The following is a 27259-nucleotide window of genomic DNA, read 5'->3' as shown; positions in this document are numbered from 1 at the left end:
TAAGTAACCCGTTTATCACGCGTCGCGCGGTTACGATGCGGTTTGCCGTGAGCGTAATGAATCGTTTAAAAAAAATGTTATTTTCAAACCGTTGAATCGGCGAAACCCGTCCCGTGACCGCTCGTTGACCATTGCATTGCCGGCTGCGGTGATGTGGGGCGAAGTTTTAAACAGCGCTGGCGCGTGCGTTAATTTCTCGCGGCATCAGGTATTGCTGCGAGCGATCGTGTGTTGGAGTCTCGAGTCCTGCCCACGTGGACCTCCTACAGGTGGCATATCCTATCCTCCCCACCACCTTCGCGTCTCCCCAAACGGAAGATGATGCCACAGACCCACGTCAATCAGAATCTTTATTTATCCTGGAGAAATCCGATGAGCTATGAAGCTCTTTTCACAGATGTCCAGTTAGGGACGGATCAGAAAGTTAGAATAGAAGTCACTTCAATAGGAGCTGTGGAGCCGCTCCAACTGGAGCCACTAAAATAGAAGCCACTCCAATAGGAGCCACTCCTATAGAAGTCACTTCAATAGGAGCCACTCCCATAGAAGTCACTTCAATAGGAGCCACTCCAATAGGAGCCACTCCCATAGAAGTCACTTCAATAGGAGCCACTCCAATAGGAGCCACTCCCATAGAAATCACTTCAATAGGAGCCACTCCAATAGGAGCCACTCCCATAGAAGTCACTTCAACAGAACTCACTTCAATAAGAGTCACTCCCATAGAAGTCACTTCAACAGAACTCACTTCAATAGGAGCCACTCCCATAGAAGTCACTTCAATAGGAGCCACTCCCATATAAGTCACTTCAATAGGAGCCATTCCCATAGAAGTCACTTCAACAGGACTCACTGCAATAGGAGCCACTCCAATAGGAGCCACTCCCATAGAAGTCACTTCAACAGAACTCACTGCAATAGGAGCCACTCCAGTAGAAGTCACTTCAATAGGAGCCACTCCAATAGGAGCCGCTCCCATTGAAGTCAATCCACCAGAACTCACTGCAATAGGAGCCACTCCCATAGAAGTCACTTCAACAGAACTCACTGCAATAAGAGCCACTATCTCAACACCAGACTCGGTACAGATTGGAGTGTCCCGTTGTCAGCCATCCAAGAGGTACTTGTGAACGTCGTCCTTCACCTTTGAGTTAGGCCGAGTGCAGCAGAGACACAAACGAATTGAGCGCAATTTTATTTTTGTCTGCAGCTGTCGGTGACCGGGCTCAGACCGTATGAAACTCATTGCATTGGAGCATCCCCTGGATCGATGAGCAGGCGGCTGGCTGAAACCTAGATTCCGAGGCTCTTGGCAGTGCTGGATTGGTGACTCTGCAATGTTCATCGTGAACCCTGTTGAGTGCTTCGGGTTGTAATTGAGACGTTCCCTCTCGTTGACAGTTTACAAATGTGGGCGACGCAAATGTTTGACTTCTTGAAGCGTTTTCCCCGTATGAATAATTAATTGTAAGGTTTCTACATCATTAGACCTCCTTTGCCAGTACCAAAATGTAAGAATAAGGTTTTTCCCCTTTTTTCTGGCAACAAAACTGAAACCTTTTGACAAGGATTCATGTCTGCATTGACCACAATACCTGCAGTCAAAATGCAAACAAAAAAATACTATGATGATATATGCATTGTCCTTGAAACTGATTGGTCCACACCAAGGGACGGCTTTCTTTTGAGCACCAATTGGGTCGATACCTTATTCTCCTGATGACGCGTCATCTGGTCGAGCACCAATTGGGTCGAGGGTCAAAAGAAAGCCGTCCCTTGGTGTGGACCAATCAGTTTTGAGGACAATGCATATAATATCATAGTATGTTTTTTTTTGCATTTTGACTGCAGGTATTGTGGTTAATGCAGACATGAATCCTTGTAAAAAGGTTTCAGTTTTGTTGCCAGAAAAAAGGGGAAAAACCCTATTCTTATAATTGTAAGGTTGTTATTTTTTTCCCTTTCGAATATAACCTAATAAATGAAATAAAGTTCACATTTTGTTTATTAAATAATAATAACTTAAATATAAGAATGTGTGTTTATGTATCATTCAATACTTACTGTGTCTGAATATTAATATGCACCACACACACACACGTACAAAAAACATCAACAACAGCCGTCATTCGCAGCTAAGTGGCGGTGACATCTCCACAGCGCTTGTCCCAGGATAGGTGCACATCAAGGTCACCGTGAAGTGTCGAAGGCTCGCCGGGAGGAGGTCACAGGACAAACTCAGCTGCTATGTATTGACTGAGATGACTGGCAGATGCACCACCTATGCTGCCAACTGTGCCAACTTGCTCCGTTTTAGGCGCCCGTTACTCCGCCCATTGTTCTGAGCGTCTCTTCCGCCCTCCGTTGTTGTCGGAGGGCAGCTGCCTCCGAATGACCACAAGCATCCTGTACAGAGGCTGATCTTGACACCGCTGGTACCCATCATCGACAAGTCCACTCAGCTCCACATCCTCTTGTACCACATCGGCCTATCTCTCTTCTAGCCCGTGGCGCGCCCATTTAGCCCTCTCTAACTGGTCATTCAGAAGCTACTAAGGGCATGCGGTAGGCTAGCCAGGCCGGCTATATGACCCAGCCAATGCAACCTTACCCGTCGCAGGAGCTCACCGTGATGGAAATTGTTTTCAGATCTTTCAAGAACGCGTGAGCTCCTCGTACAACCCGATCTGGTTAAACCCAGGATGCATCACAGGCAAGCCATTCTGAATGTTTCAAGCCGGCATAGGTATTACTGTAAAAGGGGTCTTCAGTTCGCAAGCAGAGAGACAAGCGGGCATGATACCGTATTCTCCTGATAATAAAACACCAAAGACACCCTTTGTCCTTTGTCCCCTTTGTTTCAAAGCAAAAGTTGGGGTGCATTTCTTACTTTCCAGAGCGATGTCAATAATCCGGAGAATACAGTAACAGCAGAAGAGAATATTTCACCGCGTGGATTAACCTCGTGTAGAAAAACCTTGGTTTAATTCGCTCTCACATTCACACGCGCAAACACACACACTTATCACCAGTCCATCAGACCATTGCCACGATCAATAATGTCAACGTCATGAAATTCAACGCAGTCAATTTACAAAATGGCTATCAAGTGTTGAGGCCAAGCATGCTTGAGATGAATGGACATGGAGCCTTTAAAGTGCTACGCGTCACTAAGACCACAGCCATCTTACGAACGGATCTCCGATAATTATATATGACCATGAGGCCCCCCCCCCCCACCCCGCCCCCTCCCCACACCCATTCAAATCCTTCCCGTTCCTTCAAGTTGAGAATTTTCACATTTGTAGTTTTTCAGTGGCTCTTCGTCCCACGCGTACACAGTGGAGTAACAGTTGCGGACGATTATCTTCACGACCGTCGCGAGTCAAACTTTAACGGTTCGGTTGTTAGTCTGCCGAGATATTTTTTTTACATCGACGCCTCCTCGCGCCGAGTCGGGAAGCTGCGGCGTCTCAGCCGCGGGTCGTGACGCAGTTATAAATAAATCAAAAGTGGCTTCGGTTGCATCGGGGAAATGCAGTGTGATTCTGAACGTCCGTTCACATTTTTCTTTCGAATTTTTTTTACTATTTTTTGTCGTTTGTAATTCATTCTTGCACTTTCCCCAGCTCGCCGTGTCTTCCGATAAAACAAAAAACAACAACAACAAAAATAATTGTTTCATGCCACAGCCACGGCTATTCACAGCCGTGACTATACCCAGGTCACTCTTGCACAAGAGGTAACGTGGCAAGTGTCGCAAGAGGTTTAATTCGTCCCCCGGTTAAAATAAAGGATGCTCACTCACTGGCTTGACAGTCGAACGATTCCCGAATGTACGGGCTGACCAGAGCTTTAAGAAAATTGTAGATTCATCGATGACCTCTTCGTTTGAGATAGAAATAAACTTAAAAGATGACCTCAAGTGGCTCATATTCCGGAACGGCGGACAAAACAAAGCTACGTTCATCCTTCTGACGAAACAAATTCCTTTTTTCACCACCCAAACTCAACAGTTGTCGCTGTCCATGACGCAACAGCCGATTTCTCACCCCCCGTGGTAATTTAATTTAGTTTCAATGCCTCCTCCGTAAGCTACGTAAAAAAACAAACTGGGGTGATGGCGTTGAGCAGAAGCGCTTTAAAGGAGGCTCGCTTAGCTGCTGGGCTTTGAGCGGAAGAGGCTCGGAGTCACCGTAGAGTTGGTCATGGTTCTCGCGGCCACGCTGGGTTGTTGTTTTAGGCCTCGATGGGGCTGGCCACCATGCTGCTTGGGGTGTCCGGGAGCTGGGAGGGAATGGAGCCAAGGTCGCTCCCTGCGGTGGAGTTCGATCCGGGTCCCCCGTCAGAGAACCCCATCTAACGACGAGAGGGAGGGGAGACGTTGAGCAGAGGCACACGGTAAGTACTCACACTATAACGCGTTTTCTATAGCGCTGTCCTTCCATGAGGGAACACTTATTCGCACAACATTGAACGTGCGCCATTGTAATGCGGAACGCGCGCTGCTATAATGTGGAACACTCTCCGTTATAATACAGAATGCACTCCATTATAACACAGAACTTGCGCCATTATAACGCGGTTTCTGAGCGGTCAACGACGAACTACTTTCTTGAGCAGCGCGGCTGAGCGGTGCGGTGATGCAGTAGGCAGAATGATAAAGTAACGTGGCGGCGTACCCTAAGTTATTTGTCCCGCCATCTTACCGTGTATGCACGTACGTCATAACTTGCCAAACTTTATCGTTACGTTAATTATGGGGAAATTATTGTTCTTTCACGCGTTTTTCACTTAACGCGGCACTTTTCAGGAACGAATCTACATCGTTAGAGGACTTCCTGTATATATAACAGCTGCTGAGCACAGGCCCAAAGGCCTGAAATGCTGAGTGGCGATCAACAAACGGTAAAATTTAAGTTGTGATAGATAAGAGTTGCTACATTTTTTTTTGCATTGAGAAAAGTTACGAGAACTTGGGGAAAAGAAACGATCGGAGGGAGCACGAGGAAGAAACAGAGTGTGAGGCGTTGCGACCTGCAGTGTGGTGGTGGTTGAACACATTATATAAAAGACAAAACAGTCAGTCTGTTAGACGAAATCCTCAACATGGGTGAGCGAATCACTACACTACCGCTGCCAACCATATCACGTGCATCCACAGACACACGCTCACATATGTGTAGAATTTTATATAAATAGCAGCTGCTGATGATGATGTTGACATTGACATTGATGCATCAGCTTCGTCTACTGCTGCAACAACTGCTGCTGATTACGATAACTAAAGATTATGATAGCGGTACTGCTGCTGCTGCAGCCACCGTGGTAGCAACTGCTGACAATGATAATGACGATGGTCATTTTTACCAGGTGCTGGAACGGGCCCTGGTCGAGGTCGCTGCTCAGCGCGAACTCGCTGAGCGTTTTCCACGGCGCTGGCTGGAAACTCTGCACCTCGACGGGGTTCCCCGGTATCGCCGCCTCGTGTGGCACGGGGCTCCCGGCCACCAGCGGCGTCCCCGTCAGGCCCTGCAGGTTCTGCACAACCACAAAGCAAAGCCTCACCATCTAGGCATTTGCAACGACACCGCAAAGCCTTAGTGAGTAGGCCTGTGCAACAACACTACAAGGCCTTAGTGGACAGGCCTGGGCAACAACATCACAAAGCCTTAGCATTTAGGATTCCGTAGCCAGTACCATCGCACATCGGCGGCGTAGGAGACAGGGAGCGAGCAATCGTTACCGTCTTGTCGGCGTGATGCTGCTGCTGCATCTGCTTCATGAGGATGCTGCGCTTCTTGTCCTTGCAGCGCTTGTTCTGGAACCAGACGCGGATGACGCGCGGGCTCAGGCCCGTCATCTCCACGAGCTGCTCCTTCATGAGCGCGTCGGGCCGCGGGTTTGCCGCGTAGCACGTGCGCAGCGTCTGCAGCTGCTTCTCGTTGAGCACCGTGCGAACCCGCGTCGCCTTCTCCGGCCCGCTCGGAATCCCCCCTGGAACTCCGCCGCCGCCGCCGCCGCCACCACCAGCGATGCCACCGCCCACGAGTCCTGAAAGAATCGGGATTCGGTGATGTTATTTTTATTATTATTATTCTTAGCTCTTTCGGTAAAGTCACGTTGAAGGGAAACAATAAAATATATATATAAAACAATAAAAATTCTCACGAGGTTTCGACCATAACACAAACGGTCGTCATCAGGTGTGTCGGTTTGCATTGATTTATTTATTTTTAAACGGTGTTTTTATTTATTTAAAAAAAACGTCAGCGCCACGCGCAGCGATTTGGCAGTTTATTTAGAAGGACTAGTCCATCTATGTTCTGAAAAGAGGAGGGGGGAGACGAAAAATTAATGTATGCTGTCTGAAAGCCACTGTAAGCGTGAACAATCAATTAAGACCTGAAATGGTTAATCAAATCTTTACAATGGTTGCTAAGCCAGAATCCATCTTCTCGGTTGAAATTGTATCTGTGCTTGTATATGTGGATAGCCTCATGAACGAATCTCTCATGGTAGCCAGATGGCTTACAAAGAACCTCTGTCTTGGAAAAGTCAATATCTTGTGAGCCTATTGAATTACAACAATGATCTGCCATGGCCGAGGTGTTGGCGGATTTTAACGCCGAAATGTACTTTCCGGGTGCAACCCTTTGCGTTGGGAAAATGACGCTTGGAAGCAGATATCACAAAGCTACCTCTGAGATCCCTTCAAGTGCCTTCTGGTTTATAGAGTGGAGGGCGGCACTCTCGGTTCTGAAGAAATGTTGTGCTCAATGTTGGATTCGAGGGGACCGCGACTCGGCCTCACCCGACAGGTGCAGACTTCTCGACGTGTGCACCGGACTGCCCGGTCGCGTCAGCGCCGTTCCGAGCAGCCCGCCGCCGCCGCCGCCTCCGGCGCCGCCTCCGGCGCCACCGGCGCCGCCACCGCCTGCTCCTCCGCCACCGCCGCCGTGGTGCTGGTCGGCTCGACACAGGAGTCCGCCGCCGTCGCGCAGCGCGAACTCGTCGCCGGGCAGCAGCTGGCGCGAGCAGGTCTCGCAGCGGAAGCACTCCATGTGGTAGATGTGGGAGCGTGCGCGCATCACAAAGTCCGTCTTGCTGAACGACGCGTTGCACTTGGCGCACTTGATCCCGAACAGCCTGCCGTGCCGTCAACAGAGCGACGCCGTGTGTTGGTAATTGACGGGAGCGCTGCCGCGTGTTGTTAAATGGAAGAGTTCAAACGGCCTCTTCCTCCGCGGGGTCCCCCACTTTGGTTGGGGCAGGCGGGCGCTATTGTGCCTCTTCTATCCTGTCGCCGACACGCCGCTCGGAAATTCCCCGTCGATTTTTGTTCGCCCCCCCCTCGCCTATTGAAGAGCGGCGCGTTGTGCCGGGCCCCATTGTTTTTGTCCCAGTGAGAAACATAATCTAAGCGGTTATGGTCCCAGGTGAGCGCGTGGGCTTTCACAACCAATATTATTCGTAATGGCGAAGGTTTTTTTTGGGTTAGATCGCGTCAATATAAACGTGCCAGTGAGTCACTACTTCAGCACACCGGCGTGTTGCAGAGTAAACCGTCAACATTTGCAACTGAGTGCCGTGACGTTTCACTGGTGACTACAGTAACCAGCTTCATCAGGCGATTTGCCTCAAGTAATAGCCAACCGCCACGTTTAGTTCTTTCTTTCACGTCACAAACCTCACTAATTGGCTGTGTCGGACGGTGGTGGCTTAACGACGCATTCATATTAACGCAACCTGACCTAACAAAAAACACGTTAAGGTGCCGCCCTGCATTTGCTCCGATCGCACCGCTGCCTAGGGCCTCAGGGCCTCCGATAAGTCGGCCGTACGGTGCTCCTCTTGAGGTTTTTTTTTGTTTTTGGGGGGTCCACTTCTCCCGCGAGACCTCCCGGAAGAGGCGGCAAGAGCACCCCACGCTTTACCCCACTGTGCGTGACCTGCTGATCGAATCGACTGACCGCGGCGCAGCCCGTTTACGCCGCTGGACGGACGGAGGCGGACGGGTTGGGAGTGGAGGTGGAGGGAGAAGGGGGAGTGGGGGAGTGGGGGTGTGTGCGGGGAGGAATTTAAGAAACCTGCACCATCGTTTCAGCTGACATCGAATGGAACCTGCGACGCCCCCACATTGCAGGCCCAGTGGGCACTCACCCATTACACCCCGTTTGGGGTGGCACAGCATCCCCGAGTGGAAACGTGACACCGCACGTCCAATAACCGATATGTTGTTGCGTTGAGGAATGTGACACTGAAGCCGATAAGAGAGCGGCGATTTTTACACTCGCTAGACAAAGGTCACCCGCGTAGCCTGCAACAGACTTTTGGGGCAAGTGCTGTTAGCGAGCGCCTATGAAGGCCGGCAAGGCACACGAGGTGGGTGGGTGGCCAGCGCCACGCCCGGCCGCCTTCGTCGATGTTTACACGCATCGCACCAGGTACTCATCTGAGACTGAGTCTCGACCTAGGAGAGGCCCAGGGCCGGTTCAAATAATCTTCACCGGCGTTGCCTGCGAGCGGGGACTCGAACTCGGGTGGCCGGGTTTTGCGACAGATCCCGCTAAACGCTGCGCTACCGCTCCCCACGAACGCGGGCACACATACACACAGGCACGGAGAGCCGTGCGCGGGTTTATGGCGGAATTATGAAACCCAAGCTGCCAGGGGCGAGTGATTCATTGGGCAGGGGTCAGCGTCTCGTTTACCTATGTAATTTATACCCGCGGGGTGGAGATGGGACAGCTAAGTGGCCGCGTTTAAATGATGGGGTTCAGCGTTATCCAGGGGAGAGTTTTACACAGCGGACGTGCGTGTGTGTGTGTCTGTGTACATGCCCGTGTGTTGTGTCTGTGTACATGCCCGTGTGTTGTGTCTGTGTGTCAGGGCGAGCGGTGGCACAGGCATAAGCGTGGCCAAGCAACGAACCTAGCGGGCGCAACCGAGTCCGATTCCCGCTCGCGGCCAACGCCAGTGATGATATGCATGGCCAGAAGGATTTACGTGGCCGTACTCTGTACTGCAGGAGGAGATAATTGATTGTTCCCGGGCCTCCCCAAAGTCCGCTCAGCCACAAATGGGTACCTGGTGCGGTGTGTAAACATCACCACTAGGGAGACAAAGGCGGTTGTCAGTGGTTGTTGGCCACCCAGCACCACCGACACGCTCACCCAATCACGCTCACCCACTCATGCTCACCCATCCACCCACGCACAAGCGTGATCACTCGCTCACCCACACGCCCGCTCGCTCACTCACCCAGGCGCCTGCTAGCTCACCTACCCACGCACTTGCTTAGGGGGCGTCTATAAATGACGTCACGCGATTTTTGACCTCCTCCCCTTGTCACACGGCGTCAGACCCCCCTCAAATATGACGTCACAAAGCTCTGCCCCGCCCCCCCCCAAAATAAAACATGCTTCAAATCGCTTTAAACTATTGTCATTGTAGTGCGTATTTAATGTGCCGCTGCACTCTGATGTTGTAGGAGAAAACATTTATTAAAAAGTCAATTTAATTAAGTAGAACGTGTGTGTCTACATTTATTTAAAGTTGCGCATTTTGACGTGACGTCACATTTCTCAACCCCCCCCCCCCCACCCCCATGTCACACATCGTCACAAATGTCTGACCCCCTTTCCCCCCTTCCCCCCCCCCCCCCGCTAGGTGCGTGACGTCATTAATGGAGGGTCCCCTTACCCACCCACGTGCCCGCCCGCTCTCCCACCTGCTGTAGTCGCGCTTGCAGAAGGTCTTGCCGTCGCGCACGAAGCATGTGCACGTTTCGTCGAGACTCTGGCCACACTCGGCGCACTTGAGGCAGGCGGCGTGCCACTCGAGGTCCGGAGACACGCGCAGGATGAACGGGTCCTGGATGTGCGTGCCACAGCCAACGCACAGCGCAGCTCTCCTCCGCTCTGCGTCAGGCACACGCGTCAGCATCATCGTCGTCATCGTCAGCCAACGCAGACACGCCGGCACCATCATCATCATCATCATCGCCGCCGCCGTCGTCGTCATCATCAGATTTGAGACGCGCACAAATCGTCATCAGCCAAACGCACAGCGCAACTCTCCTCCGATCTGTGTCACAAACAAAGACAAAGAGCCCCCCCCCCACCCCCCCCCCCGGATAGATAGCCTGTAAGAGACTATTGGAGCACGTGCTGTTAGCGAGCACCTATGAAGGCCGGCACGGCACACGAGAGGGGGGTGGGTGGCCAGCGCCACGACCGGCCGCATTTGTCTCCCCAGTGGCGATGTTTGCACGCCGAACTAGGTACCCATTTGAGGTTGAGTCGACTTAGGGGAGGCCCAGGACCGGTTCAGACAATCGTCACTGGTGTTGGCCGTGAGCGGGAATCGAACCCGGTTCGTAGCGCAGCGCAATGACCGCTGCATTACCACCTCCCCACAAACCCACACACGCACACACGCAGGCAACATTGGTAAGGCGACCAAATTTCTGGCAGGCTCAACTCTTGAGCACATCTCGTGAGCTGGCAGCCCCTCCCACCGTAAGCCCCCGCCCACTGTTACATAGCCACACCCAAACAGCCACTAGCAGCGTCCACACACAGAGAGAAAGCGCTGCTCATAGGACCACCGTTTCCGCCACTGCCAGCCCCGCCCACTGCTCCGATAGCCCCGCCCGTTATTCATGTAGCCCCGCCCACTGCTAAGTTAGCACCGCCCACTGCTCAGGTAGCATTAGCCACCCACTGCCCGCAAAAACTAAACTTTTATTTTATTTTATCAGGGGAAGCACACCGAGCTATAAAGCTGTTGTTCAGAAGCAACCTGGCTATCACAAATAATAGCTCAAAGAAGTGGCTTATCGCGTGGACATTTCTAGCAGCCAATTCATCTCTGGAGGTATGTTGATTCTAAATGTGGATGTGAAATCCCAGAGGACCCAGAGAAAAACCCACGTGACCACGGGCAGAGAGACATGTAAAACTCCAAATATACAGCCGGCGTCAGGTTCGGGGATGGTAACCCACGACCTTCTGTGTACCAGGCGAGGCGGTTAACGTCTCTCAACCACAGCATCCTTATCAGTCGAGCACGAAGCCAGAGTGTGGCAAATTAGCGACAAAATCCCGACGTTCCCAAAAGCTTCAGGATACCGGAAACCAACTGTCCCGGCCGAACCGGAATATTTGATAGCCTTGGGCACTGGCAGTGGTGGTGGCGGTAGCATCAGCAGTTGTAGCATCAGCAGTTTTCAATAGATTCAATGGTAACAGCAGAAGTAGCAACAGCAGTAAGTCATCATCAAAAGCTTCATCATCAGCAGCAGCAGCAGTAGAAAAATTAAATAATGGTCATCAGCAAAATCAACATTATCAGCTGTAACAGCAGCAGCTATCACAGCAGCAGAATCAGGAATCGCAGCATAACACCATTATGCATAATCATCCACTGCTGGATGATTATGCATAACACCGTTATGCATTATGCATAACATTATGCATAACACCGTTATGCATTATCATCCACTGCTGGATGGAATCCTCCCCATGTTCTCTCACTACAGTCATCTACATACCACAATCCATATGCCCCCTGCACGTGAGCCCATCCCATCGCTCCACCTCTGCGGTGGAAGTCTTCTCGAGCATGCTCTCCACTTTGTCTGCCACTCCATCGTTAGTCTCGGCCCATGAGCCCCCCCATCCAATCTAAGACACGCGGTTTGGCTACGTTCCGGTGCAAAAAATAAGTTATACATACACAGTCCTCTACTTACGAACACTCGACTTACGAACACCCGATTCACGAACACCGGAACTTATGAACCAGCCTCCATGAAATATATACTTTTGAGATTGACTTAAAACGTGGACTCGCACGTGCAAACTGAATCGGGAAAATGTTTTGTTCAGCAGAGCGATCCTCAGCGAGATGCAACGAGTCAGCCTCCCGCTGGGAGCGAGTGCTTGTGCGCGTGTGTGGCCATTTCAATATTACGGGATATCACTGTGTTTCCGACGTACGGACCCTTTGACTTACGAACGTTCGCCAGGAACGAATCGTGTTCGTAAGTCGAGGACGGTCCGTACCTCTCTCCCCGTCTCGGGTGTAGTTCCGATCCCGCTCCTCTCGTGCCGGCATTCGTTGCGCACCTCACCTCCCGAAATGTGTTTGACGCCAAGTCATTGACCTCGGTGGAAATGTTTATCCCGATCCGCTCTGCAATGCGGCACCTTCACGAACTTCGATGTTCGCCTCCGAGCGCATCGCCGCCTTTCGCTTTCATCACCAAGTCCGGGTCCTCCGGAAGCACTCAACCGTGAACTCCTCGAATCAGATCCCAACCCCCGTCCAGCCCCTCTTGGATGGGGGAAGCCGGGTGGCCAGTAGATCCGTCGTTAGGGGGGTGTACCGTAACGGCAATTAACAAGCAAAGTGAACTTGGGGGGGGGGGGGGGCGCAAAGAGACATTTGGTGGTGCATAGTGCACCCCACAAACCCTCGCTTGTAAATGTCCACGTCTCTGACCCATTCATCATATTTGGAGTTTGCGTGTTTTCTCTCTCTCTCCGTGGATTTTTTTTCCCTCCGTTTTTTCCCTCCACGTTTAGAAACTTGCATTGAGTTTATTTCGATGAGTTTGCAGCTATAAATTTCGACACGACAAGCCACTTTTTGTTGAGCTGTCATTTGTGGCCAGGTCGCTTCTGAAACAATAAGTTAATACCTCAGTGGGTTTTACCTGGTAAGAGTAAAAAAAAAAATTTGAGTTTTATTTGTATATTTTTTGTGATGTATTTACCTAACCTATACTTTTTGTATCGTGTGTTGTTGTAACGCACTGACCCGGTGCCCCTTACTGGACATCTGTGAAAAAGAGCTGTATAGCCACATCGGATTCCTCCAGGATTCATACACATTCTGATAGCTGATGTGGACTGATTGAAGACCTTATATTAAACACATGCTGCCTTGACTATATTCAACGTAATTTTCCAACAACAAAAAATCCTCACAGCCTGCAGCTCTCGTTGAGATTATTTGGTCGCTAGTATAGACGATTTTTTTTTCACCCAAGCAAGGCATCACACTGAAGCTATACAGCTCATTTTCAGAAGCGACCCGACTATCGCAAACTATGGTGCACCGAAGTGGCTTATCATCACCGTGTGGACATTTATAGCAGCCGCCAAATAACTCTTAAGCCAGGGGTTGGCAACCAAAAACAACAACCACAGACATTTTTTTCAATACTTCAAGAGCCCCAATGCACTGTGTGGTGAATACGAGAGACGGTGGCTTCCTTAATAAATGATGTCACGGAGCGGTGACTTTAAAGAGCCGCACGTGGCAGCAGAGCAGTGCCGGATTGTCGTAGTAGCTATAGTAGCTACATGTGTGTAGCTACACACATGTAGCTACACGTGTGTAGCTACACGGCCCCTGCACTTTCAAGGCCCCCGCACTTTTAAGGACCCCGCGCTAAATGCTTTAAGAGCTATCAATTCGGGTTCAGTGATTCTGCACTTGCTCACTTACTATAGTACTATACCGCCTTCGACTTTTATGAACGACTGAGTGTTTAAGGTTAGTGATTTGTCGTATTATCTGGCTTCATAGTATATTAAAAAATATACAATTACTTTACTATGCAAGTTAAAAATGTGTGTTTTAATATTTGTGTTTTTTTTATTTAGGGGCCCTTTATAATGTGTGCTACAGGCCCCGCACTAGCTTAATCCGGCACTGTGCAGGAGTCGAATGGATGGGCTATCATCCATGGGTGGCCTGTTCGCCCCTGCAATAGGAGCTCTCTGTACGTACTGTGCACGTACGTTGAACTTCTTTCGCACCGTACGTAGCTAACTGCGATAATCAGAGGTGCGGGGGAAGGACAACAAGCTGAACACAAAAAGCAGTTTTGAATAAATACTAGATCGGTAGGTTTTACGTGGTAAAAAAAAAAACACTAACATTGTTTAGTTTCCACCATGGAACGAATATGATGTACGTTACGTTAAATTCGCATTTGCGGGATTTTGAATCTCTAAATTTACACATCTCTGGGGAGCTGTAATCGAACATTGGAACGACGTGTTCTGGGTATTAATATAATTAATAAGTTGTCGTGAAATTATCGACTTTTGTCCGGTAAATGTGTGCTTTAAACAGATTTGCTGCATTCTTCAGAGTGATTTTTTTATTATTATTCTTATTACGTCTTAGGGCCAAAGTGTTATTCTGTGTGAACGCATATTCATTCAATTCTATGATTCAAGACGGTGAGGAAACCAGGGTTCCCTACACGGAATTTTGCCTTACGGGCACATTTCCAGGAAAATATCTGTTGCGTATTGCGAGGGATGCACGTAATTAAAAAAATATATATATATCCGTATATACAAATACTGGCTTTACTACCCGGCTTCGCCCGAGACTTGGATTCTTCTCTTGGATTAATATCACGTGTAGAGGAGTAATATGGGGACGTGACGTGATACGCGCTGTGAAGTGCGATGACGTCATGTAACCTGGGGGGGTACTTAAGGGGGGCCCCGTGACGAAAGCGGGGTCTTTGTGGGAGCCCGGGTTGGAGAGCGGTTGGAGGGAGCTGAAGAGTCAGCCAGTAGGCTAGCAGTAGAGAGATGGCTAAGGGTCCAAGGGAAGGACCGAGTGAAGGACGCCCACCGCTGGTGTTTACTTACTTCCTTTGTTAATAAACCGGCGCAAGCCCTTACTTGAAGACCTCCCTCAGCGTCGTCATTTACCACACAACACACGGCCTACCCGGAGGCTTTGGGGGGGGGGGATGTGTGACGTCAGCAGGCACACTGCGGGACGCTACCGCATGCGGGTGACATCACAGATCTGACGTCACCGCTCACTTACCGTGCAAAATATATCCATTATTGCGGCCCCCCCCCCAAAATACAAAAGTCTATTTTTATACTTTTTACATTGTGTACTAGAGTCTGGAAGCTACCCACATGCCAAATTTCAAGTTTGTTGCATGTCGGGAAGTATGCTCAACATTTCGAACAGACACATAATCACAAATTTTCCTTTTATATATAAGATAAATATATTAAAATCAAGTTTGAATATATATCCTTGTTTTTTTATGTGGAGTGATGGATGTATGAAGGAGATATATTGCCTGCTTATTTGTTTTGTTACTACAGATCAGAGCATGCGCACGACTGCATCAGCTCCCACTGAATCAAATGAATGTCCACATCATTTAGGCATAATGGATTTTTGATATTCATTTGTCGTCTATATGATGCAGGAAAATCATTAAGGTGGCAATAATGATACGCATCGTCATCATCATCATCAGTAGTAGTAGCATTGTAACTATCATCAGTTTTAGCAACAGAAGCAACACTGGTCATCAATTTCATCATTGCCATCGTTATCATCATAAGAACCAGCAGTGGCAACATCGGTGGTTTGAGTATCTTAGAAATCATCGTCAGTAGTAGCGGCATCAAATCAGTTATCATTATCTGTAGCTGTTGTAATGTTAGTTGTGCCAGTATAGTAAAAGTAAGGATCTTCAGTCGCGGCAGTAGCATCAGCACCATCAGCATCAGCATCCGGTAAGAGCAATCACAGAACCATCATAGTCATCAGTAGCATCAGCACCATCAGCATTATCAACGCCATCAAGGGTACAGCAGCTGGATGCCAATCCACTGCTGGATGAAGGCCTCCCCAAGTCGTGTTGGTCATGGGGGTTATTCAAACCCATACTTCACCGCGGCTGATCAACGCGGGTTGGTGCATAGTGAGGAGCATCGATGAGGCAGCAGTAGAAGTACGGCACAATAATTAATTTTGCTGCCCAACCCTCTGCTGGCTTCCCAACATCACGAAAACCATCGTCATCATCTTAGCAATGACGATGACCATCACACAGCCTGCAAGCAGTGCCGGATTATCCTAGTAGCAAAAAGTAGCTGCACATGCTATGGGACCCGCACTTTCAAGGGGAACTGCTTTTTGTGCTTAGTTTCTTATCGGTCTCTCCCCGCGCCTCCGATTAGCTCCGCCCCTCTGTGTACGGCGTGAAAGAAGTCCAGCATACGCACGCGCATGGCGTGTCATGACAGAAACGTCACTAACGTGTCGTTAAAGCCGCCACCACCCGACACAGCCAACTGGTAAGGGTTGTCAAGTAAACAGAACGTGGCCAATTCGTCACTAGTACAGCACTAACCGCTGTGTTGGAGAGCCAGGCCGCAACGTTTACAATCTTGAGTACGACGTCTCGCCAGTAATTACAACCAGCTTCATCAGGCGACAGCCAGATTTGTTCAACTGAGATGAAGAGAAGCGTGTGGGAACAATTCACGCGGGGCGGTACAAACAAAAGAATCGAGAGGCGATCCGATAACAAATGTCATACTCCATGACAAACATCGCGATATCAATTTCCCATAACTTTGTGATGTGTGCGTTGTTTTTGTGCTTTGCTGGACAGCGCGTGCAGCGCGAACTGCGGTTCGTTCAACGCGGTATATATAACAACAGCAATAGTAAATCAGCATTGTGACACGCTACCGCACAGCGTTCGATCGCTCTCGAAGACAGACAACGACTCGGAGGCGCGAGGAACCGCAGGCGGGCGAGAAAAGCAGCATCCGAGTAGTGAGCCCGCATTACCAACAATTGCCCAAGCTTCGCGGTCCTCTGTATATATCAAGCTGTTGTCAGACAATTAATGAGCGTGTACACGTGCTGGATGGAAACCGGTGCACCCGGGGAAAACGCATACATGCGAGGGGGCAACACTTTATCCCACACAAACGGAAATAGATGGGAGTCCACATTTTCGCTCTAGTGTATAGTGGTACAGTATATAGTAGTGTAGTGTATCGTAGTGTATAGTGGAGTGTATCGAGCATCTGCAAGCACCGCGCGATGATGCGCTGACCGTCTTTATGGCTCTTTTTCAGAAGCGACCTGGGCATCACAAATGATAGCTCAACGAAGTGGCTTATCACGTGGAAATCTATAGCGTGATGTTGATTCTAAATGTCCAGGGGAAAACCGGAGGACTCGGATAAAAATCCACGCGATTACTAGAAGAAAGAGAGAGAGAGACACCGCAAACTCGAAATATACAGCAGGCGTCAGGGTTTGGGATCGAACCCATGACCTCCTGTACACCTCGTTACCGTGGCGACAAATAAAAAATCACGACTTTGGGTCATTGCCACGCAGCCAATAGCTCTGAAAAACATTTTGCAAACCAATTCATTCATTGGGGTAACGAATAAATCCTCAACACGTGCGTCAATAACACTGCGGCCTTAAAAGGAAAAGTATATAGGAGGTCGCATTTAGGGCAATTACTCTTCTTCATTGCAACATAAAATAGAGAAGCCAGCAGAGAGACAGAGTGGATAATACGAGTTCGAGACTGCACTTAACACCGTGGTATTGATGAGAATTCACTTTTCAACATGTTTTCTGATGGCCCAGTCTTTTTTTTATGAATAGGCATGTGAATAGTCACACGAACAATAGCTATTCACAGACACACACTGCTGAAGTAGTTTTTTTTAATTATGAAATGTTACCGATGCATTGCATTGTGGGAAGAAGTGTGTCTGTTTCATTGAATAAGTGGTCTATCTACAACTTGAATTAACGAATGTGATATTTGGCGTATGTGATATTCAACGAACGTGACATTTCAGGGAAAAAAACACAACATCGGGAAATAAACTACTGCCCTTACAAAATGCAATCCAAATGAGTAATACATAAATCGTGACACACAGATGCTTCGAAGGTCCGACGACACGATGATCGTCGATCCTATTTAGCGTCGTACGATGCATCGTGGAGTCCGAAAGTTCTCCCTGTTGCTCTGCGTGGGCTTTTCCGTTTATTTCCAAAGCTAAACAACAACAACAACAACGAAAGCATGCACCCAGTCGTTGGTGCTGTTGGCCAACCATCCCCCACGTAGCCAGACCATCCTGAAACATATTCGTGGGACTCGGCGCGGCCTTCCTAAGTATATTAGCAAATATTATTTATTATTACAAATATTATTATTATCACGAGATAATTTACGATAGTGTTCTTCATTGCAAGGCCCACGTGGGATACTGGCGGCCCCTGGCGGCCTTCAGTTCGGCCCAGACCGTGCGGCCCCCGACAATCCACACAGAGTGAAGTCGCCCCCCATCATCTTCACCATCATCGTCGTCGTCGTGCTGCTGTCAAACCCGGCAATGGTTTCTAACGCGTGGCGGCTCCCACACCGACGATGTCTCATCGGAGAAAGTGAGACCACCGCCCACCCCAAATTTGACCACTGGGATAAGGGGTAAGTAGGAAAATGCTTGTTTGGTTAAAATAAAATTGTATATGTACGTGTAAAATAACGGCTCACGGTTTTAACCGTCTGGTCCAGAAGGAAGAGATCATTTGGAAGACAATGGCACACGGATTCGATAACATACGTGGGTTAATGACGTCATTCTAAATTGTTAAGGCAAGTGAGTGGCGCTGCGGCAGGATGTGTCACGGCTAGAAGGGTGATGGCCGTGATGCTCGAGAACAGTAACACTAAATGCCAAACTAGTTTTGTTTATTTTACCAGGTAAGGCCCGACCGAGTTGTATAGCGCTTTTTCAGAAGCGACCTGCCTATCACAAATGATAAGCTCAACGAAGTGGCTCATCGTCCCGTGAAAATATACAGCAGTAGCTAAATACTCTTAAGTGTGTGACGTCGATTCTAAATATCGAGGGGAAAAACCCGGAGGACCCGGAGAAAAAAAATCCACGCGACCACGTGGAGAGAGACTCCCCAAACTCCAAATATACAACAGCAGCAGGAGTCAAGGTCGGAATCGAACCCACGCCCTCCTGTAGACCAAGCGAGGTAGTTAACATCTCGCCAGTCATGGAATGGCAGCCAAGGGATGGAACGCGTCCGAGTGGACGTCCACCGTGGAGATGGAGCGATGCGACCGGTTCATGTTCATGGCCTAGCTGGCGGCTGCTTGGGGAGGCCTTCATCCAGCAGTGGATTGACCATGGCTGCTGATGATTTTGCACAAGGTTGTGTTTATGAAAAAGGTGCATCGGGTCGCGTAGCAAAGTAATGACCGAGTCTCAATCTATAACAAAACAAATCCCCGTCTCGCTGCATAGACTGTTGGGGCAAGTGCAGTTAGCGAGCACCTATTAAGGTCGCACGGATGAGGAGGTGGTTGCTGTGGCCTTTACACCACCCGTCTTAACGAAAATAACAACAACAAAAGCAGACGGCCTGTCCTTCTCGTATCGCCGTCTTCACTGAAAACAGATCAAAGTATTCCTTACACCGCCTCTAAGGTGACCGTTAACATAATGTGATTATTCTGTGCACGTGGCCAGCCTCAACAGGAGCAGCAGCAGCGGCAGTGATGCCGAGATCGACAGCTGTCGAATAGCCCCCAGGCCGTCACCACTAAACGCCGTGGTCCTTGATTGGATAAAAGAGGCGATATAAATATAAGATAAGAGATTAAATCGAATGGCTGAGTGCTTAGATTTCGTATGCACGTGTACAGTATATGCGTAGGCAAAGACAACGATCTCTCCCACAGTATAGCCTAAACAGACTGTAGGGGCAAGTGCTGTTAGCGAGGAGCACCTATGAAGGCCGGCACCGCACACGAAGGGGGGCTGGGTGGCCAGCATCACGCCCGGCCGCGATGTTTACACACCGCACCAGGTACTCATTTGAGGTTTAGTCGAACCAGGGGAGGCCCATGACCGGTTCGGATAATCGTCACCGGTGTTGGCCGTGAGCGGGAATCTAACTTGGGTCGCCGGGTTCGTGGCGAAACGCGCTAACCGCTACACATCCCAAACGATAGACCATGAAGTTAAACCCGTAGCGACATTGACATGGAGACTCGCATAGATAGAGACACACAGAGGTACATAGAGACACACAGAGGTACATAGAGACTCGTAGAGATACATAGATAACTAATATAAATACAGAGAGTCACATAGATACAGGGACTCACAGTTACAGAGACTCACGTAGACACACAGAGACTCACAGAGTTACGCAGAGACTCACATAGATACTGAGACTTCCAGAGATACATAGAGACTCGTGTATATATGTAGTGTCAGTGAGTTGGAGACGAGGTTTGTAGAGGCACCTTCTTCATTGAGCACACACGATCTCGCTTGCACACTCTCTACAGTCGCTTGCCTATACACAACGCTAACACTGACGGCGCTGACGGAGACAGCCAACAACTATCTAGCAGCGCAATGCTGAGCGAAGACGGCAGCGACGATGAGGCGACAGCAAACGACGGTACGAGTCCACTCCCAGAACCGGCAGCCTCGAGCGCCCCGCTTTCGGCCCCTTTTATGCTATCAGCGTGGCCCTGGCCCCGCCCTGGCCACGCCTCCCTTCTCGAACCCACCAGCAGGTTCCAGGGGCTTCCAGATGGGGCCCTCCATGACCCTTGCCCCAGTTCATCCGCCCTGCCGACACACACCCGCTCACATGCTCACTCGGCGTGTGTACTGTTTGTCCACCACAGTTGCCGCTGCTGGCCACCAGCTGGCGCGATTACACTACGTATACAGAGAGACTCACAGAGTTACACGGAAACTCACGTAGATACACAGAGACTTACAGAGATACATACAGTGAGGGAAAAAAAGTATTTGATCCCCTGCTGATTTTGTACGTTTGCCCACTGACAAAGAAATTATAAGTCTATAACTTTAATGGTAGGTTTATTTGAACAGTGAGAGACAGAATAACAACAAAATCCAGAAAAAACGCATGTCAAAAATGTTATAAATTGATTTGCATTTTAATGAGGGAAATAAGTATTTGACCCCCTCTCAATCAGAAATATTTCTGGATCCCAGGTGTGTTTTATACAGGTAACGAGCTGAGATTAGGAGCACACCCTTAATGGGAGTGCTCCTAATCTCAGCTTGTTACCTGTATAGAAGGCACCTGTCCACAGAAGCAATCAATCAATCAGATTCCAAACTCTCCACCAAGACCAAGACCAAAGAGCTCTCCAAGGATGTCAGGGACAAGATTGTAGACCTACACAAGGCTGGAATTGGCTGCAAGACCATTGCCAAGCAGCTTGGTGAGAAGGTGACAACAGTTAGTGCGATCATTCGCAAATGGAAGAAACACAAAAGAACTGTCAATCTCCCTCGGCCTGGGGCTCCATGCAAGATCTCACCTCGTGGAGTTGCAATGATCATGAGAACGGTGAGGAATCATCCCAGAACTACACAGGAGGATCTTGTCAATGATCTCAAGGCAGCTGGGACCATAGTCACCAAGAAAACATTGGTAACACTACGCCGTGAAGGACTGAAATCCTGCAGCGCCCGCAAGGTCCCCCTGCTCAAGAAAGCACATATACATGCCTGTCTGAAGTTTGACAATGAACATCTGAATGATTCAGAGGACAACTGGGTGAAAGTGTTGTGGTCAGATGAGACCAAAATGGAGCTCTGTGGCATCAACTCAACTCGCCTTGTTTGGAGGAGGAAGAATGCTGCCTATGACCCCAAGAACACCATCCCCACCGTCAAACATTGAGATGGAAACAATGCTTTGGGGGTGTTTTTCTGCTAAGGGGACAGGACAACTTCACCGCATCAAAGGGACGATGGACAGGGCCATGTACCGTCAAATCTTGGGTGCGAACCTCCTTCCCTCAGCCAGGGCATTGAAAATGGGTCGTGGATGGGTATTCCAGCATGACAATTACCCAAAACACACGGCCAAGGCAACAAAGAAGTGGCTCAAGAAGAAGCACATGAAGGTCCTTGAGTGGCCTAGCCAGTCTCCAGACCTTAATCCCCTAGAAAATCTGTGGAGGGAGCTGAAAGTTCGAGTTGCCAAACGTCAGCCTCGAAACCTTAATGACTTGGAGAAGATCTGCAAAGAGGAGTGGGACAAATCCCTCCTGAGATGTGTGCAAACCTGGTGGCCAACTACAAGAAACCGTCTGACCTCTGTGATTGCCAACAAGGGTTTTGCCACCAAGTGCTAAGTCATGTTTTGCAGAGGGGTCAATACTTATTTCCCTCATTAAAATTCAAATCAATTTATACAAATTTTGACATGCGTTTTTCTGGATTTTTATTGTTATTTTGTCTCTCACTCTTCAAATAAACCTACCATTAAAATTATAGACTGATCATTTCTTTGTCAGTGGGCAAACGTACAAAATCAGCAGGGGATCAAATACTTTTTTCCCTCACTGTAGAGACTCGTATAGATAGACAGATACTCACAGAGATACATAGAGACTCGCAGATATATATAGAGACTCGTATAGCTACATAGAGACGCGTATAGATACGTAGATACTCACAGAGGCACATCGACAGACATAGACATCCAACATCAAAACGCACGAGCCACGGCCGTGCGACTGGGGCCATGCAGCCCAAACGATGGGCCAAGTCGTAAGCCACTGCAGTCTGCAACACCACACCAACTCTGTCGTGCTGTGGCCTTCCCGTGGCCAGCAGACCTCGACATTGGCATATAAGTCCTGAATATTCACTGTAGCCACGCGCATGATTATAATGCAATAGGTGTAACAATAACGTGGCAATTTGTATATAAAGGTACGTTTTTGCACATAGCGTTGTGCCAAGCGCCCTTCTGTGAGTGATTCTTTCTCCAGGAGTGCTGGTTTAATGCAACCGAACTATGGTTCGGTTGCATTAAACCAGCCTGACTGCTGATGAGACAATGAATGTGTCGCATCAGCAGTCAGGCTGGTTTAATGCAACCGACACATTCAGTGTCTCATCAGCAGTTAGGCATGCTAAAACGCATTCATCCAACACACGCATGTTATGTACATGAACCTACACGTGTATGTACGTACATGACTCCTCTACTTACGAACATTCGACTTAAGAACTTTCAGAGATACGAACAAACCTGGTCCATTTGTCCAGTTGCCTGTTCTGACCGAGAGTCGTAAGTTCAAACACCACGCAATAAATGGTGGTGGTGGCATCTACACCTGCAGAACACAAAGAACCAGTGGCATCTACAGGAGATTAACAAACTCTTAAAGCCATTCCCCGTGTTTAGTGTACACGCTGTACAACATTATTGCAATCGACAGGAGTAAAGTTGGACTTACGAACAAATCAACTTACGAACAAATCGACTTTCGAACAGGTCTCTGGAACCTAACTCGTTCTTAAGTAGAGGAGTCCATGCACATGGATGGGAGAAAAAAATATATAAGCACGGAAATACACGCAACACTATAACGCTCTGTGTACAAAAAAAAATGCATCTCACGAATAACCGAATTGGAATTGGTTAGTGATGCTGCTGCTACTTTCGCTGCGTTGGTAGCAGGATGCAACAACCACAGTTAACAACAATACAACCCAACAACATTCGTCAAGAAACACTGTAGCCTTAAAATAACCTAATGTACAAATTTAATTTAATAGAGCGACATTCATGCTGATGGAATCCCATAACGGTGTACATTAATTATATATCAAAGGACCATATCCCATGTATGCAGCCACTGCCAAGCAACTGAAAACTCTACAACCAAGCAAAATCTAATAAATGGATACACAAATTAATAACATGGCACAACGACGTTTCGAGCAATGGCCCTTCTTCACGTCAAATGAATATCAATATGAAGTAGAGTTGGCGGTAAAGGGTAGCCCAGTGGGATATGGCCAACCGAGTTCGATTCCTAGCCACGGCCAACATCAGTAGCTGAACCAGTCCCTTGACCTTCCCTCTAGCAGAGCTTCACCAAACTTGACCAAACCAGCGTGGTAAAGTATGGCGCGTGGGGATGATGCCTTCATCCAGCAGTGGATTTGAAGTCATCTACACATCACCCGTGTTATAGTCGAGTCTAAGCTTTTTTTAGTCATCATCTTTTGAGGATGTTTTTGTTGTTGCATCTACTATGGACGGATGTTGATTAGTGTCACTCACAGAGCAGGGTCAGACTAAATGTTTTACATTGCTTTAAGTAATGTGCTAAACATAGTCACAGACATTCACACCTCGTGTACCAGGTATACGTAGTTTGTCCCCCTTGGAGTGTGACGCTACAGCCGATATAAAGCTGGCACTATTATTATTTGTTATCTAACTGCACACCTATTGCCCAAACAGATATACAGTACCGTGCCACAAACACACGGTCTGTATTAGCAGCCTCACGTGCGGTGTTCGGAGTTTGCGTGTCTCTGATCGGCTCGGGTAGAGGGGGGCTAAACGGGCGTGGCACGGGCTCGAGAAGAGATGGAGCTGATGTGGTAACAGGAGGACGTGCAGCTGAGCGGGCTTGCCGATGATCGGTATCAGCGGCGTCGAGATCGGCTTCTGTGGAGGAGGCTCGTGAAGGACGCTGCTGCTGCTGGGCAGTTGGAGGCAGTCGCCCTCCAGCAACAGCGGAGGGCGGAGGAGCGACGCTCACAACAACGAGCGGAGCGCCGAGCGGATAAAATACGGCACGTTGGCACAGTAGTGGGGGCACAGGTGGTGCATCGTGCCAGTCATCTCAGTCAGTAAACCCATCATGGCACCTGGGTCTGTCCCGTGACCTGCCAGCAGCGAGCCTTCGACACTTCACGTGATAGCCTCAAAGTGCACCTAGCCTGGCACAATCGCCCTGGTGACGTCGCCTCCACTTGGTGACCCGTGGCGGCTGTTGTTGTTGTGTCTCTTGCGTCCGTGCGTGTCTGTCCGTCGGTAGGCCTGTGTGTTGACGTGGCCACCCACCCCCTCGTGTGCCGTGCCGGCCTTCATAGGTGCTCGCGAACAGTACTTTCCCCTACACTCTCTTGAAGGATATACGGGGGGGATCTCTGTCTCTGTGTATGTTAACGGACTGGGTATAGTGCAGGCAAAACCGCGTCCTGGCATTAATAGGTGCTCGCTAACAGCAGGTTGACCCAGCAGTGGATGAAATTATATACGGGGGATATTTTTACATCTTTGTCATGCGCCTCCCTTGGGTCGACTCAGCCTTAAACAACGAGTAACCCGGTGCGGTGCGTAAACATCGGAGCACTGGTGAGACAAAGACGGCCGGGCGTGGTGTTGTCCACCAACCCCGCCGTGTACTGTGTCGGCTATATTAACAGCACTTTGCTCATGTGATACGTCACACGCTATACGGGGGAGCTTTGCATTTATCGTTGTGCGTGTTGTGTTAAAGTCATTGAAGCATTTGCCCTCTCTCGCCATTATCTAACACGGTGTCTCGAATATGTATGCCGCATGTAAGTATAATGACATGCACACATCATCATCACCACGCATCGTGGAGTGAAAGAGCCATTCATTCATCATTCATTCGACACTCATTCACTCGCTCGTTCGTCGAGAGCGGCACAGAGAAGCCTTTGAAGATCTAAGTATGACCCGGTCCAGCATTTTCATCGAAAGGTCTATTGTCCCAATATTCTGCTTAGAGTGGATGTGAACTGTGTGTTTGTAAGTGTGTGTGTTTATCTGCGTGTATGTGTGTGTGTGTATGAGTGCGTATGTTTTTGCAGGTGTGTGTATGTGTGTGCATATGCAGGGAGCGGTAGTGTAACGGTTAGCGCACTGCGCTATGAACCCGGCGACCCGGGTTCGATTCACGATCACGGCCAGCACCGGTGACGATTATCTAAACCGGTCCTGGGCCTACCCTGGGTCGGCTCAGCCTTAAATGAGTACCTGGTGCGATGTGTAAACATCGCCACTGGGGAGACAAAGGTGGCCGGGCGTGGTGCTGGCCACCCACCCCTTCGTGTGCCGTGTTGGCCTTCATAGGTGCTCGATAAACTGCACTTGCCACAACGACATGCGCCAGTTACAGGGGAAATATTTGTCTTTGTTACGTCGAACAGGGAAAAGGTGCAGCAATTGCTTGCTCACACAACTGCTAGAGAGTAGTTGGCCTACTCTTCCATGCTGGATAAGGTGGGTGTCCCCACACTTTACCCCACCCAGTTAGTCTATCGGTAGCGACCTACTAAACTGCGTGCATCGTTAACCTACGTCCCAGGTGCTCGTTCACCTAGGGGAGGCCCAGGACGGATTCAGTTACCACTTGCGACTCATGTTAGCCGTGGCCGGTAATTGAACTCGAGGGGAATCGGGTTCCAACGCAGTGCGCTAACCACAGCGCCACCGCTCTCCACGCGCCTACACGTGCATACACATTCACACATGCACAGCGATATAATCTGCACCAATTACACCAGAGTCCGTCTTTGGCCTAATACTGTTTGGGTCTAGGTTCTACAAAAAGCTGTCTCTGGTGTGGACCAATCAGTTTCAAAGACAATGCATCATATACTACAAGAGCATGTGTTTTTGTTTTGTTTGCATGTCCACCACAAATATGTGTGGTTAATGCAGATATTATTCCTTGCAAAGGTTTCAGTTTGGTGTTTCAACATCTTAACACAACTGTTTTATTGCCAGAAAGGGTAAAACCTATTGATACATTTTGATACTGACGAGGGAGGCCTCGTGACACACCACTCTCCCGATTATAAGACACTCCATCCCAAATATTTGCCCGGTGTTAAAATAAAGTTGTACACATGAGGTCTCACGCACACAACCACACCGGATTAGAAGACGCACGCACACGTTTTGATATGTCAAAGCTAGGAAATGGTTAATCTCATAGTCCTAAAATGTTAAGTATATTTCTGAATCGAGATGTACAATCGTGCATATTACGCACGCACACAGCTCCATGACTGCGTTATGGAACGAGACATTTCCGTGGTCTGTGTCTTCCTTTTTTTTTACGATCAGAGGAAACAAGAAGATGCTCGGTGTAGTCGGCACTTTGCTTCGTTCATCATTGCGTCCCTTTGCCCTCTGCGAAACAGCTGGTTACATCCCCATGAGTTATCTTATCCGGTTTAATAGAGGGACACGGATACAAAGTGGACTGCATCAAATACAGAGGCATCCGTAGTGTCAATAGGCACAGTGGGACTTCCCATATTAGACACAAAGACCACCCCGATATAGCCTTAAACCAGCACTGAGCGGGCAAGTGCTGTCAACGAGCACCTACGAAGGCCGGCACCACACACGAAGGGGGTGGGTGGACAACACCACGCCCGGCCGCCTTTGTCTCCCGCGCGGCCGATGTTTACTGCACACCGCACTAGGTACTCATTTGAGGCTGAGTCGACCTAGGGGAGGCCCAGGACCGGTTCAGATGATCGCATCTGAT

The 27259-nt window shown here is 49.1% G+C and overlaps 1 protein-coding gene across 2 annotated transcripts in view; it reads right to left on the bottom strand.

Annotated features, from left to right (window-relative positions):
* Positions 1 to 3248: 3248 nt before the first annotated feature.
* Positions 3249 to 27259, bottom strand: part of LOC116950617 (insulin gene enhancer protein ISL-1-like) — a 43688-nt gene continuing 19677 nt past the window's right edge. Inside the window, exons 2-6 of one of the 2 annotated variants that reach the window (XM_032968527.2) lie at positions 9734 to 9923; positions 6815 to 7149; positions 5747 to 6054; positions 5371 to 5541; positions 3249 to 4359 (exon numbers count right to left, since the gene is read on the bottom strand). In XM_032968527.2, coding sequence (XP_032824418.1) covers positions 4240 to 4359; positions 5371 to 5541; positions 5747 to 6054; positions 6815 to 7149; positions 9734 to 9923 — 1124 coding nt within the window. In that variant the 3' untranslated portion in view covers positions 3249 to 4239. Of the gene's footprint in view, positions 4360 to 5370; positions 5542 to 5746; positions 6055 to 6814; positions 7150 to 9733; positions 9976 to 27259 lie in introns of those variants that run through there. The other variant, XM_076073065.1, reaches the window with a different exon arrangement.

This window comes from Petromyzon marinus, chromosome 40 (assembly GCF_048934315.1).
Source record: "Petromyzon marinus isolate PM22_M1 ecotype Great Lakes invasive population chromosome 40, UKy_Petmar_22M1.pri1.0, whole genome shotgun sequence".
NCBI lineage: Eukaryota > Metazoa > Chordata > Hyperoartia > Petromyzontiformes > Petromyzontidae > Petromyzon > Petromyzon marinus.
This window is presented reverse-complemented; position numbering and strand designations above follow the sequence as displayed.